The sequence below is a fragment of the Castor canadensis genome, chromosome 1 (genome assembly GCF_047511655.1).
Source record: "Castor canadensis chromosome 1, mCasCan1.hap1v2, whole genome shotgun sequence".
NCBI classification, from domain to species: domain Eukaryota; kingdom Metazoa; phylum Chordata; class Mammalia; order Rodentia; family Castoridae; genus Castor; species Castor canadensis.
Window position 1 is genome coordinate 44268619 of NC_133386.1, and position 15057 is coordinate 44283675.

Genomic DNA, 15057 nt, shown 5'->3' on the forward strand with positions numbered 1-15057 from the left:
ACTCATTATATTCCAACATCCCCCAAAATCTTAACCTCATTCTAGCATCTACTCTAAAGTCTAAAACCTATCCAAATATCATCAAAATCAGATTTGAGTAAGATTTAAATGATTCATCCTGAGACATACTGGTCTTCTGCTACAAACCTGTGAAAACAAGTATGTTAGTTTTCTGTCACTGTAACAAAATACATGTGATAATTAACTTATAATGAGTTAAGGTTTATTTTGATTCACAGTTTTAGAGGTTTCAGGTCATAGTCAAGTGGACCCAATACTTTTAGGGCTCTGATGGGGGAGAGGACAAAGATAGTAATGGCTAAAAGCATTAGGTAGAGAAAACCTCATAGCCGGAACCAAAAAAGTAAATGAGGAGAGGGTTGGTGTCCTACAATCCCATTGAAGAGCATGCCTCCAGTGACATAAAGACCTCCTACTAGTCCCAACCTTCCAAATGTTCTACCATCTTCCAATAGCACTTCCCTAAAGGCCAGACCTTCATCCCATGGATCTCTGGAAAACATTCAACATCTGAACTATAGCATCAAACAAGCTTTGCAATTCCCAAATAGGACACAAATAGGATAGGCATTCATTCCAAAAAAGAAAAATCAGAAAGAAAGAAATAATGGATCCCAAATTAGTCCAAACTTTAAGGCATACTCCAGAAGATCTTGAATCTTGAGAATAATCTTTTTGGCTTGATACTCCTACCATTTATACCCTTTGGGAAGGCAGGGATCCTGCCTTCTGAACCCATTGGATTGGCATTTTTGCTTCTGCTTGGCCAGGCAGCTGTTGAGTCCCCAAGGCCCTGGGTGGTCTGCCCCAACAGCTTTGGGTGGAGGCTTCTGGTCTGCTGAAAGTGAGGCAATGATCCCCTCTTTTGAAGCCAAGGAGGCAGCCCCGCTGGTCTCTGAATCACCTTCAGTGCCATTCTTCCCTTAAATAATAGTCCCTGGCTTCTGTTGAGATTTGTCCATACCCTTGATGTTTATTCTCTTCCAAACACACTTTCTCATGTTTGCAAGATGGATAGTCTGAGAGTTTTCCATATCCTTACATTCTGGCTTCCTTTTGCTTAACAGTTCCATGTTGAAGTCATTTCTCTCTCTTATTTTACTAAGAAATAAGGAGGAACCAACTCACACTTTCAAAACTTTGCTTAAAATCACTTTAACTTTCATTTTTTGCAGATTCTATCTTCCATAAGACACTAGTACAGTAGCACAACGCAGCCAAGTTCTCTGCCTCCTTAAAACAAGGATCACCTTCCCTCCAGTTTTTCATACCATGTTCCTTATTTCCATCTGAGACCTTATCAGATAGCCTTGACCATCAGCATTTCTGTCAGCATTTATTTTCAGGATTACTTAAGTGTTCTCTTAAACAAAATGAGGCTTTCTCCATACCTGTCCTCTTTTCTTTTGGAAACCTCAACATAATCACCTTCCAAGATCCATTTACTGGCTGGGGAGCATGGCTCAAGTGGTAGAGTGCTTACCTGACATCCTGAGTTCAAGCTTCATTACATAGGAAACAATGCAAACAAAAAACCAATTCCATGCACAACGATGTAGATTTTTTTCTAGCATGCAGCTCAAAACTCACAGCCTCTACTCATTACCCAGCTGCAAGCCACTTCCCTGGTTTTAGTATTCATTAGAGCAGCACCCTCACTTCTTAGAAGCAATTTCCTGCCTTAGCTTGGATTGTAGTAATAGAATACAATGGACCAAGTGGTTTTGTTTTTTTTTAAGTGGTACTGGGGTTTGAACTCAGGAACTCATCCTTACAATACAGACACTGTACCACTTGAATCACTCCACTAGCCTAGTCCCCAAGTGGCTTTTGAGCATAAACTGATTTTTTGCAGTTCTAGAGGCTTGGAAGTTCAAGCTCAAGGAGATAGCATATTCAGTAGGTAAAGAAGGCTTGCTTCTTGGTTCATAGACAGCCATTGCTTACTATGTTCTCACATGGTAGAAGATCTGAAGGAGCTCTCTGGGTTACTAATCCCACTTGTGGTAGTTTTGTCCCCATGACTTAATCACCTTCCAAATGTCCCACTTCTTAATACCATCACATTGAATGTTAGGACATCAGCATATGAGTTTAGGAGTGGAACGCACATTCAGTTTGTAGCACTTGGGGCTATCGTCCAGTCTTGTGATTTAAATGCATCTACGTGTCAGTGATGTTACATACGGCTAATAGACATCTCACACTGCACATGTCTGACTCAGAAATTGATTCTCACCCCACCATCTCTCTCAACATCTTGACTTTTTAGTACTATTACTCAAACAAAAGCTGAAGAGTAATCCTTGACTTCTCTTTTTCATTTATCTTTCGTGTGGTCTTTCAATCCTGCTTATTCCATGTCCAAAACATATTCTAATTCTATCTTCCCCTCCTAGTAGACACTGGTCCAATTCACTATTACCATGGACTTCCTCCCATCTCTCTGCCCAGTTTGACTTTTCTCTGAAGCACTCAAAGTGGTCTGTTATGATGTAAGTTAGATCTTGCCATTCCCTTGCCTAAAGTTCTCTCAGTGCATTCCATTGAATGGATACTAATAGTGGGACTCTTTCATACTCCTTAAGACCTACTTGTCTTCATGGATCCCCAATTTAAATGTTATTCCTAAAAGGTCTTTCTTAACCATCAACCCAGTGTTACTTCTAGTCATTGCCTATCACAGCAGGATAGGATAATCATAATACTTTTTAAAAATCATGACATGAACTTTTTCTTATTTATTGTTTTTTAGAATCTTAATACTTAACTTTTTCTAACTCATTTCTTCAGTATGTTTGCTTTACTATCTTATGTAGCTCTGAATCTCGTTCTGCACTTATGGTATTTTCAGGAATATAGTAATACTCTGATATAGTAATACTCTAAGGAAAAATCAAATCTTACTTCATTTATCTTTAATGAGCATTAATGAGTGGTGAGCACCACCACTCACCAGTGTTGGTTGTGCCTTCATCATATCCAGCTCTGTGATGTGTAAGGATCCATAAGATCATCTAAGGTCACAGTTTAAGGACTGTTCCTTTTAGTTTAGATGTTTCTGTGGCCCACAACTGTGTGGATACAGGCAGTGACCATGTGAGTTTAGATTTCAAACACTCAAATATACTTCTGTCATATAAAACCTAAACTCTAGACTTAGAGAAGTGAAAACCTGGCATGCCATTCTGATTTGTCATACTGTTCTAACTTACCAGATAATTTAAGAGTCTCAAATAAGAATTTTTGTCTGATAGATAATATCTTTAAGAATAAAAAATCAAATCTGCTTCATAAGTAAATAGCATACATTTTGGATTCACTTCCAGCAGCAGGGCATTTTTTTCTCAGAAAGACAGGTTAAAATACAACTGAAAATCCCTTAGATGTGCTTAAGTTTTATAAAATCTGAAGTTAGACTTCTCATTATATGTAAAGAATATAAGTATGAAAAAGAATAAAGAAAAAAGAAAATCCATGTAACATTTATTTTTATATGTTAGTTATGAAATAAATAGGAGAAGCTATGAAGTGAATAAAAAGTATCTTTTTCTCATCTTAATATTCAATTCTAGTAAACTGAATCCTGGAATATGTTAGTTTAAGACATTAGTAAGAAGTTATTTTCCAATAAAAACTATCTTTAGTTTGTGACACTCAAAAGAATAATCATATGCAAAAATTATGTTCTTTCTGAAAATTTGATTTGTCCAGAATGAAAGCCATTTTAAAGGAATTTTTAAAAATTGCATTGGTAATATAAATTGGAAATACTACTTTGTATTTTATGATGGTAAAAAATTGAGGCAATTAAAAATGAAATTACAATTTTCCTTATATTTGGAGGGAAGGGAGGTAAGTTTTTAGTTTTTACAATATCTTGTTCCCTAAAATTTCAGTGAACTTCTGAAAAATGAACCCAGAGCATAAATAATTTGGCCAAATACATCCTAAAAAAGAGAATTAAAAAGATTTAAAGGAATCTCATATTCCTTTCCCCTCCACTACAAAACCAGATTTTTATAAATCTTCACATTTTCAATGATAACCTCATATTTATTTCTTCCCCAAACTATTATAGTCAATCAAGTTAGTGTTGTGGTTCTCCTCTGCTGATTTCTCTTTGAGGAAACTCTATAAACCTTCAGCAGTAACGGGCATAATGCTTTGAATGGTTATGTTGTAGATTTCTGGGAGAAATTTAGAACAGTACTATCCTTGCTGGATCCTTCAATAACTATGACCTTTTAAATCAAACTCTGGTTTACCTATTTTAGTCTTTAGTATTTTGCCTTGGTAAGTCTACCAGGTCATAAATGTATCAGTTTTATGGGACTACAGATAATTTGGACTATGTCTTCAATTTCTTTTTGTCTAATTTCTTTCTCAGGACTGTTTTTTAGCTTTTTTTCTTGAGCATATTGTAATTAATGTTCTGTGTTTTACTCTCTTTCTTATCCCTCCTTCTTTCACTCAGTTGATTTCTGAATGTTTCCTTTATTCCTGTGATCTTTTCTTCGTAGCGGCACTCTCTGGGTGAAGCTTTGCATAAATCTATCAACAATGTAAGTGATCCACACTTACAATTTGTACATAAGGGCATGTTGCACTTTTGATTTTGCATAAGTGACATCACTGCTTTGAAGCTTTAGTTAATATAAAAATGCACTTTGACATTCAGGAAGATGTTTTATATGTGGGTATTAAATAGCTTTGACTTTCAGCCATTCATTTGTGTGTATGTGTATACATCTACCACATTACACTAATAAATACACATTTTACTATAAAGCTAAGGAAGAGTTTATATCTCAGCTATAAAGTTCATATTTTAATGTTAACTTTGGAAGACTTAGTAGTATTTTTGAAAACTAGCTGGTTATAAAAATGGAAATAAATATAAAATCTATTTTTGTTAAACTAGTTTATCTTTAGTATCAATAGGCTTTTTTTTTTAAAGCATCTGATGTTTATGAAGGTTCATCAGGTTTAGAACATATTCCTCCACTTACCAAGTAACTGGGATTACAGTCATGGGTCACCATGCTCAGCTTGGATGAGAATATCTTGATTGATTCCCTAAAAGGGGAGGGGGAAGTAACATAATGGAGCCCTCATTTAATCAGTTCCCTCATGTAACAGCAGTCACTGGAAAGCACCTCTTCACTGTGTCATCATCCACAACAAAATGCAACCTTGTTGGTGTTGTCCTTGGAAGGCAAGTACCCGCCCATCTTAACCCCAGCTTCCTTCAGTATTTAGCAAGTTTTCCTCCATGTACATCATCTTTTTAAAAAATGATTATTGGTACGTTTTTTATAGATGCTTTTAGTTAGTTTTAGTTAAGAACGAGAGGATCATTGGGAACATATTTTATAATATACCTAGGGCATTTAAAAACTGTGTGGTTCTTACTTGATAAACTCAGTTTATAAATCTTCTTAGAAAATACTAAAAAATTAGGAGTTTTTTTAATTACCAAACAAAATTTTCAAAATGATCATAATGTCACAAGCTTAAATTTACTTTTCTTAACTTTACTTTTCAGCAATAGCAGATTTGTGGTTTTAAGAAAAGAATTAAAATATTTCAGTACCTTCAAACATTACACACGAGAATTTACTTAGATCATTGACGTGTTAATAAATTATTCCTATCATCCATTGATAAGCCTAGGTTAACAATTTTTAATGTTGCTTTATATATTTGAAAGCCTTGAACTTAATGTTAAAGCCTCAGAATTAGATGACTGAGACTTTCACATCCCAGTCATAATTCATCTTTTGGTGCTAGGAGAGGTGTCTACTTTCTTGAAGGTCAGGATTTCATTTAATCCCAGAACAAACTCAAGCATTCAGCTAACTGGAAAGAAAGGAAAGGGAGAGAGACGAGGAATAGTGCCTGCCACAGAAAATCTGTGTAGTTATTGAAAAGAATGGGGACAGGACAGGCATGTGACTCACACCTGTGATCCCAGATACTTGGAGGGTAAAGAAAAGAGGATTGTGGCTGGAGACCAGCTCAAGCAAAAAGTTAATGAGACTCTGTGTCAAAAACAAGCCTAGAGTGGTGGTTCACATCTGTAATCCCAGCTATGAAGGAATCATAGATAGAAGGATCATTGCTAGAGGTCGGTCGTAGGCAAAAGTGCAAGACCTTATCTGAAAAATAAGTAAAGCAAAAAAGGGTTGTGGATGTGGTGGCTTAAGTTGTAGAACACTTGTCCTGACTCAAGCTCCGATATTGCCAAAAAATAAAAATAAGAAAGAAAGAATAGGGATAAAAAACTGTACATGGTCCCCTTGTGTGTAAGGTCAAAACCAACCTGAGCAATATAGAGAGACCCTAGTTCAAAAGAAACCAGAAAAACAAAACAAAAAATAATGGGGTATGGAATAGATATGAAGACCATGTGTGCCATATGAATGCCATGTTTGAAAGAAAGGAAAAAACTAAAAGTATAAGCTAACTGCTCTCCCTAAAGGAAAAACAACCATCAAACACTAATAAGTAAATCCCTGGATGAACTCATCTTGAGGAAGCTGCCCTGAGTTGGCACTGTGAAAACCACTCTGTCAACACTGCAGGTTAGGACACGTGCGTGACTTCACATGTGAAGGAATTTTTAGTTCTGTCTGACACGGTTGTGATGTGTGGTCCCAGTCAACAGCGTCGGGGAATCCCTGTTTTGCAATAAGTCCTCATCTTTTTGAGCTGGGCTCTCTGGCCACCAAGAAACTTTGATTTAAGACATAGCCAATATTGTGTCAGATTGTACCACAATCTGCATTTGTTGAAATCCATACATCCACTTACACACTATATGCTTTTACAAAGAGAAAAACTGTATGATTGTGTCAAGACAGACATATGTTGTTACAGTCCACAGGGCACATACCAAAGTGTTAATCTTGGTTATTTCTGGGATTGGAATTTGACAAGGAAAGCTCTTTTTTGTTTTCAGTGCTTGGTGTTGAGCCTGGGGCCTTCTGCACATTATATGTTTCAATTTTTTTTAATGGGCACTTGTTACTTTAGTAATTAGGAATAAAAACATGTTGGTGAGCCTGGGGCCAATTCTGATTCTACCGAATTAGAATCTTAGGAGATCAGGGCCTAGGCAACTGTGTTTCCAAAAAATCTATAGCAATTCTGATGTGCAGGTCTGAGAACCACACGGGTTATCTACTATATCAAAGCATGTTCTATATTGAAGACAAATTGTTTTTATGCTTTCATTTATGTACTCAGATGATGGGGGTGAATAAAGACACCATCATTGCATCAAAAACTACTGTTTGTAGATAAAAATTTATATAATTAATGACACATCCCTGTTGACATCTTGTCATATCCAGTATCTCAGATGTGATGTTTCAGTTTTTATTTTGAGGGATTTCTACAAGCACTGTTGTGGAGGTACAGAAACCTTGTGAAACTACTCCATGGAAAGAAGTAAAACTTTTCATTTTGTCCTTTTTTCAAATGTGCCCATACATTAATGTTTTTTTCTTTTTGACATTTTAACAAAATTCTGTCAATAATACTATATTTTCAGAAAGATAGCAAAACTTCATTTAAAAAATAGTATTTTTAAGTGATAGAGATCATAATGTACTGATTATTACCAGTGTGGCTTAACCTTTAAAATTGTTTGCAGGACAGTGGACTGGCTCAAGTGGTAGAGTGCCTGCCTAGCAAGCATGAAACCCTGAATTTAAACCCCAGTCCTGCCAAAAAAATTTAAATTGCTTGCAAAATATCTAGTACCTATCAATCAGTTGAATATAGGATATAATTCTCACCAAAATTATTGTGGTAAGAATTTTAAAAATAAGGATTTTTTTCCCGAATGTATTATATTGAATGTAATATATAATTCCAAGCAGCTATTTCTCATTGACTATTCAATAAATGCCTCTCCAGTTATTGTACAGTTCTATAACAAAACTACACATCAGGGTTGCCAAAAACCTTGGTTCTCATTTGTTTTGAATTAATGAAGTTTTGTATTAATATGCATTTCCATAAAATGTATTAAACCTAGCTCTTTCAATTATAGCTATAAAGCATTTGTTCATTTTACATTGCTTTGCTTATTATTTGTCTTTTAAAATGCCATGTAATTTTCATGCTGAAGAAAGGCTGATTTATTTATTGTAGTTCTACCAATTTATTTGTTTTAAACAGTAAATTTTGATGCTTCCTTGCATGATTCAGGCTTTCTGCATATAATTCACATTAATGTCTTGAGCATGAATCTGAAGATTTTAGATAGCATTAATATTATTTTGGTGTGCTTTCAAAGTTAAAAATATAAAATAAATATATTTGAATATTAAATTGCATGATACCTTTCCACATATAGTTTATATTATCTTCTTGGGTGTAAATATAAAGACTAATCATACATCGTAAGTTGGAATATACTATTTTGGAGTTCTTTAAGGTAAAGTATGTGACAAATGTAAAATATTTAATCATTTTATTTAAGGTGGAGAAATTTAAAACTACTTAGATTTTAAATGCATGATTATATTACTCTGGTACTTGGGACATTTAATGTTCTGTTTCTTCATAAGTTTCATCTTTAAATAGTTAAAATGTGAATTGAATTATAGTCAAATTAACACAGTGGGAGATATATTGATGCAGTGAACTTTTAAAGTTGGTATTGCAGAAAATAAAATACATACTGTGCTGTGAAATGATTGACTTCTTACTAACCTAAGTGCACAATCAATTAAGAGGACTGGGTCCAGAGCTGCTGTTGGTCCTGGTGGTACCTTTATGCAAAGCAGAAAATGATGCCCATTCTTTTTGGGTGGACATATAACTGTACCAGGGCAGATAGCTTGGTAGGGAAATATTAGTCCCTATTTGGTCAGGTGCCAGGGATTAGTTTTGAGCGTATCCGTCATTAAATTTCTAAATGTAACACTTTCCCCAACTTCCTGTATGTATTTTAACAAGTTAACACCAGAAATGAATAAGCTAGTCACTCCATGGTGACTGTGCTGAGACTGACACTAGGGTTGAACTTGGGAAGAGTAGGTAGGTGTCTTTTCTATTCTAAGAACCAGATGGCTGGGAAGAGAATGGCTGTACTATTTATACATCACTGTTCACAAACATTTTTGTTGCTGACAACCCCTTAATAATTTGCCTTTTTTTTTCTGGGTTATGCTAAATATTCATTTCATCCTGATGGTCTTTGCGTAAGGTGAGCAGTGACATAATTCTCATTCTTCAAGTATGGTCTTAGCTGTGACCATGCCTTTTTCATGCAGGTTCCACATTTGTAGGGCTTATTTCAGTCTGTGAATCATGGTCTCTGCTGTCATTTAGAGCTATATAGAGAGTTGTATTGCCTGGAGTCAGAGCCTTGCAGCTCCTCCTCAGCCCAAACCTATAAAATAACCTCTGAAAGCTTACTTTTGTATAGAAATAATAAATAGAACTCATAAAATTATCAATACGTAGAGTCACTTCTTTGGAAATACATCATAACAGATTGAACATCTTTGTCAGTTGTCTCATTTCTTACCAGTGCTTGGCTATTTCCATAAAGACACAAATTAACCTTTACAACTAACCCTGATTTATAACTTTATCTAAAATCCTTCCTTACAGCTAATCATTCACCTAAGCTCATTATAGTAGATTCCTAATGCTTTAGAGAGAGATATCCACTTGTTTTGGCCTTTCCTGCTTTCCAATGAATGATTCTTTCCTCCTTTCTTGCTTTGCATCTCTGGTGATTTCCCACACTGTTCCTTCCTTTCCCAGGTGCTTTGTTTACAAGACGTGAGAGATGGCCTATATGTATCAGCCATCAATCAAAAGAAACACTTTTCCATTTCTTGGTCAAGAAACTGTTTTACTTGTATGTGAAGACATAGAGTGTCTTAAGTTGCTTATGCAACTTGTTTTACAACTTTCCATCTGATTCTTTCTTAAATTCCTTTTAGTTTCACACATTTAGGGTTTGGTTGAGTCATATAGTTATAAACTACAGTAACATAGTTTCAAGTCTGTATGTGAAACTACAGGTAGATCTAATTAAATGATTTCATCAACTGCATATATGGACCATGTATACACATGGTGGTTATTCTTACAAAAGATTTCATTTTAAGTGTATTAAACCATCTCCACAAATGATGCTTGACATATTACAGCTGATATTATCTGTTTTTTCAAAAGACTGACAAGTCAGCTTCCTATAATGAAAGAAAAGTACCTCACATTATTTTAAGGGTATATCTAGAGGATTGAGAGATGTTTGTAATTTTTTTTTAAGTATAGTGGTTTGCAGGTCCTTTGAATTAAATCAAGGTGCAAAAATTTCAAAATACAAAAATGAAAATTCAACCAAAATTTTACACAGGATTTTAAGTTATAAGGTGACAAACCGTTTAAAGAGTAAGTTTTTAATTCTCAAATAATGTTAGCTGTCATTTATTGAGCACTTACTGCATGACAGGAGTTGTTCAAAGTGAATGTATGTGCTCACACTTGATGAGGTGATGAGATTAATAGCAGAACTAGGATTTTATCTTACAACCCACAGTCTTAACTATTGCACTGTGCTGCTTCACAAGAAAGCAGTTTTACTTTCCATACCTTCTCTTCCACCTGACTATAATCTTAGGAATGTTAGTTGTCTTCTGTTTTTATTGCATATTAGCAGTTTTTCTTACTTGCAACCTCCGTGTGCATTAATTTCTCAGTGTAGGCTACAGATTCCTTGATCTTTAGTTTATAAACAACACAACTGAAGTATTTTTAATAGAATTAAAAATGGTGATATCCCAAAATTAGATTTTTATTGTAAAACAATTTAAAGGGGGTTATTTTATGAACTGTCTTTGAAAGGCAGTTCGTGAAATATGCCTTGTATTTGCTGTAAATCGTGTATGCTCTGTGGTGTAGATTTCCTTGCTGAAACAGAATCTGGAGATGCAGCTTTCCCAGTCTCAGACTTCTTTGCAGCAACTGCAAGCCCAGTTCACACAAGAACGACAACGACTTACACAAGAGCTGGAAGAATTAGAGGAGCAACATCAGCAAAGACACAAATCCTTGAAAGAAGCACACGTCCTTGCATTTCAAACTATGGAAGAAGAAAAGGAAAAGGAGCAAAGAGTAAGTTTAATGTGACACATGTTAAAATCTAGTCCAAGACCCCAAGAATAATTAAAATTCAAATTCCTAAGAATTCCATTTTTTTGTTCCAAAACATTATGTATTATTCTATTTAAATGTGTTTTTCAGGATGTGACTTTCTGTAGGGGTGTAGTGATTGAACATATACACTAATTATACACAATAGCAGACAAACTTGACAGGGGCCAGAATTTATTTGTTTCTAATCAAAAGTCCAGAAAATCAAGGAAGATCCTTTGGGTAAAAATTAAACTTAATTGCATTGCTGAATAATCAATTAATTAGATTCCATTTATATAAGTACACATGAACTCTCATATAAGTACTATAGTGTTGCACAGTCTTTTATCATTTAGCTTTGATTTTTTTTTCTAACATTATCTAAATGGAAAGTCTTTTATTTTACCTATACTGAAAGAAACTCATGATTTACTTTTCTGAAATAAAGCACTTTTAAAACAGTGAGCAGAAGTAACCAAATATAACTAACCAAAATATAATTATTTTATTTTTATTAGTATATTTTATTACTATAATAAATATAGTTTATTAATTAACACATTTTATTAACTGCACAAAGGGGTAAATACTTTTATTTACTCACATGTGTATACACTGTTTAGGCCACCTACCCTCCCCCCCATTTCCAGGCAGAACCTTTTCTGCCCTCTTGTTCTCTGATTTTGTGTGTGAGAAAACATAAGAGATAATAGGAAAGACAGCATTTTTGCTAGTTTGAGATAAAGATAACTATAGAGAGAGATTCCTAGTGTTGCTTCCACACACATGTGTATTGTAAGCCACATTGGTTCATCTCTACCAGACCTCTTCACTACTTCCTAGTCCCCTTCCCATAGTGGCTTCTGCCAGTTTAAGATTACTATATTTGCTCCTCTACAGTGAGACATCAACCACATTCAAGTTTTTGGTTTCTGTCCCTTTCCCTATTCCTCCCATGCTTGTTCTCCCCTTAGTGTGTGTACAATAGTATTACTGCATTTGTTTTAGGGCTATAATCCGCATATGAGAACATAAGATTTTTGGCCTTCTGAGCATGGCTAACTTCACTTAAGATGATGTTCTCCAGTTCCATCCATTTACTTGCAAATGACAAGATTTCATTCTTCTTCATAGCTGAGTAAAATTCCATTGTGTATAAATACCACATTTTCTTAATCCATTCATCAGTAGTGGGACATTTTGGCTATTTCCATAGCTTGGCTATTGTGAATAGTGCTGTAATAAACATGGGTGTGCAGGTGCCTTTGGAATAACCTGAGTCACATTCCTTTGGGTATATCCCTAGGAGTGGGATTGCTGGATCATATGGCAGATCTATGTTTAGTTTTTTAAGAAGCCTCCATATTGTTTTCCGAAGTGGTTATACTAGCTTACATTCCCACCAAGCAGTACATGAGGATTCCTTTTTCCCCGAATCCTCACCAACATTTGGTGGTGTGGTGTTCTTGATGCTAGCCATTCTAACAGGAATCTTAGTGTGGTTTTTGATTTGCATTTCCATTATGGCCAGTGATGGTGAGCACTTTTTCATGTGTTTTTTGGCCATTTGGTCAAAAAGTTCTGTTTAATTCAGTTGCCCACTTCTTTATTGGTTCATTAATTTTGGGAGAGTTTAGTTTTTTGAGCCTCTGTATATTCTGGTAATCAGTCCTTTGATATATTTGATATAGCTAGCAAATATTTTCTCCCACTCTGTGGGGGTACCTTCAATTTAGAGACCATTTCTTTTGTTGTGCAGAAGCTTTTTAATTTTATGGAGTCCCATTTGTCCATTGTTTCTCTTAGTTGCTGAGCTGCTGGTGTTCTATTGAGGAAGTCCTTGCCTAAACCTATTGCTTCCAGAGTATTTCCTGCTCTTTCCCATACTAAATGCAAGGTTTTGGGTCTGATACTAAGGTCCTTAATCCACTTTGAGTTAATACTAGTACAGGGTGATAAACATGGATCTAGTTTCAGTTTTTTGCAGGCAAATAATCGCTTTTTCCAGCATCATTTGTTGATGAGGCTGTCTTTTCTCCATTGTATGTTTTTGGTGCCTTTGTCAAAAATAAGGTGGGCATAACTGTGTGAATTCATGTCCAGGTCCTCTATTCTGTTCCACTGGTCTTCATATCTGTTTTTGTGCCAGTACCATGCTGTTTTTGTTGCTATGGCTTGGTAGTATAATTTGTGATACCTCCACTCCAGAGTTGCTCTTTTTGCTCGGTATTGCCTGGAGTAGGCACGGCCTTTTGTGTTTCCAGATGAACTTTCAGACAGATTTTTCAATCTCTGTGATGAACGTCATTGGGATTTTGATGGGAATTGCATTGAACATGTAGATTGCTTTTGGTACTATAGCCATTTTTTCTATGTTGATTCTGCCAATCCATGAGGATGGGAGATCTTTCCACCTTCTGTAGTTGCCTTTAATCTCTTTCTTCAGGGGTTTGTAGTTCTCCTAGTAGAGGTAGTTTACATCCTTTGTTAAGTTTATTCTTAGGTATTTGATTTTTTTGAGGCTATTGTAAATGGAATTGTTTTCCTATATTCTTTCTCAATTTATTCATTGTTGGTGTACAGAAAGGCTACTGATTTTTGAAAGTTGATTTTGTATCCTGCTACATTGCTAAAGCTGTTTATGGTGTCTAGGAATTTTTGGGTAGAGTTTTTTGGGTCTTTGAGGTATAGGATCATATCATCTACAAATAGGGATACTTTGACTATTTGTTTACCTATATGTATTCCTTTTATTACTTCTTCTTGCCCTATTGCTCTGGCTAGGAATTCTAGGACTATGTTGAATAGGAGTGGGGAGAGTCTCATTCCTGACTTTAGGGATAATGCTTTCAGTTTTTCTCCATTAAGTATGATGTAGGCTATAGGTTTGTCATGTATAGCCTTTATAATGTTGAGGTACATTCCTTGTATTCCTAGTTTTCTCCCTTTTTCATTTCTGATTTTACTAATTTGGATCTTTTTGCTCCTCATTTTAGTCATATTTGCCCGGGGGCTTATCAATCTTGTTTATTTTTTCAAAGAATCAGCTTTTTGTCCCATTGATTCTTTGTATGGTTTTTTGGTCCTATTTCATTAATTTTGACCCTTATTTTTATTATTTCTCTCCTTCTGCTTGTTTTGGGTTTTACTTGTTCTTGTTTTTCTAGGAGTTTGAGATGTAGCATTAGGTCATTTATTTGAGATCTTTCTGTCCTTTTAATGTATGCACTCATGGCTATAAACTTTCCTCTTAGGACTGCCTAAGAGCATTTTGGGATAATTATTAAAAAAATACAGTTCTAGTTGCAATATGCTGTCTTTCTTAAATGCTTCACTTCATAAATTACAGTAAAACAAAGAAACAATCAAAAACGCTCTGGCACAGTTCATTCTCTAAGCTTGAAGTACCGTGTGCCGTGTATTTTTCCTGTGTTTTATTCCTGTGGCCATGATTATCTCTTAGTCTTAACCACATGTATGCTGTTCTCTCTGACTAGACTTTTTAAGCCAATCACATGAAAGCCTTTGTTTTACTTTTTCAATTACCTATTCTCAGGGCTTTTGCTTTTTCACATAAAGGCAGCAGTAAAACAATAAGTGTAGAAAATGACTGTAAAATATTCGGTAAGATTGGAGATATAAAATTTCTCATCACCCTTTTCCCACAAGAAAACCTTTGCTTGGTTGTACCCCCCTTATTCTTTTTTCCTGACTTTGCACACAGAGGAATTTATTCATTAGTTTTAGGTACTGTATACCTCTTAGCAGCATTAGAAAATTACTTCATTTGAAAACTGCCTCAAGCTAAAGGTCCATATTTCCAATTTCAACAAAATGCATTGGGTCACTCTAGTTTCATGATGATTC

At 35.2% G+C, this 15057-nt stretch overlaps 1 protein-coding gene across 9 annotated transcripts in view; it reads left to right on the top strand.

Moving 5' to 3' along the window:
- Fam184a (family with sequence similarity 184 member A) overlaps window positions 1-15057 on the top strand; it is a 123841-nt gene that overhangs the window by 88688 nt on the left and 20096 nt on the right. For 6 of the 9 annotated variants that reach the window (XR_012448776.1, XM_074075592.1, XM_074075559.1 and 3 more), the window contains exons 10-11: window positions 4545-4586; window positions 10957-11169. Coding sequence is in view for 8 of the 9 variants with exons in the window: in XM_074075592.1 (XP_073931693.1) it covers window positions 4545-4586; window positions 10957-11169 (255 nt within the window). In the remaining variant the exon portion in view is untranslated. The remainder of the gene's footprint in view (window positions 1-4544; window positions 4587-10956; window positions 11170-15057) is intronic. The other 3 variants (XM_074075568.1, XM_074075587.1, XM_074075577.1) reach the window with 1 other exon arrangement.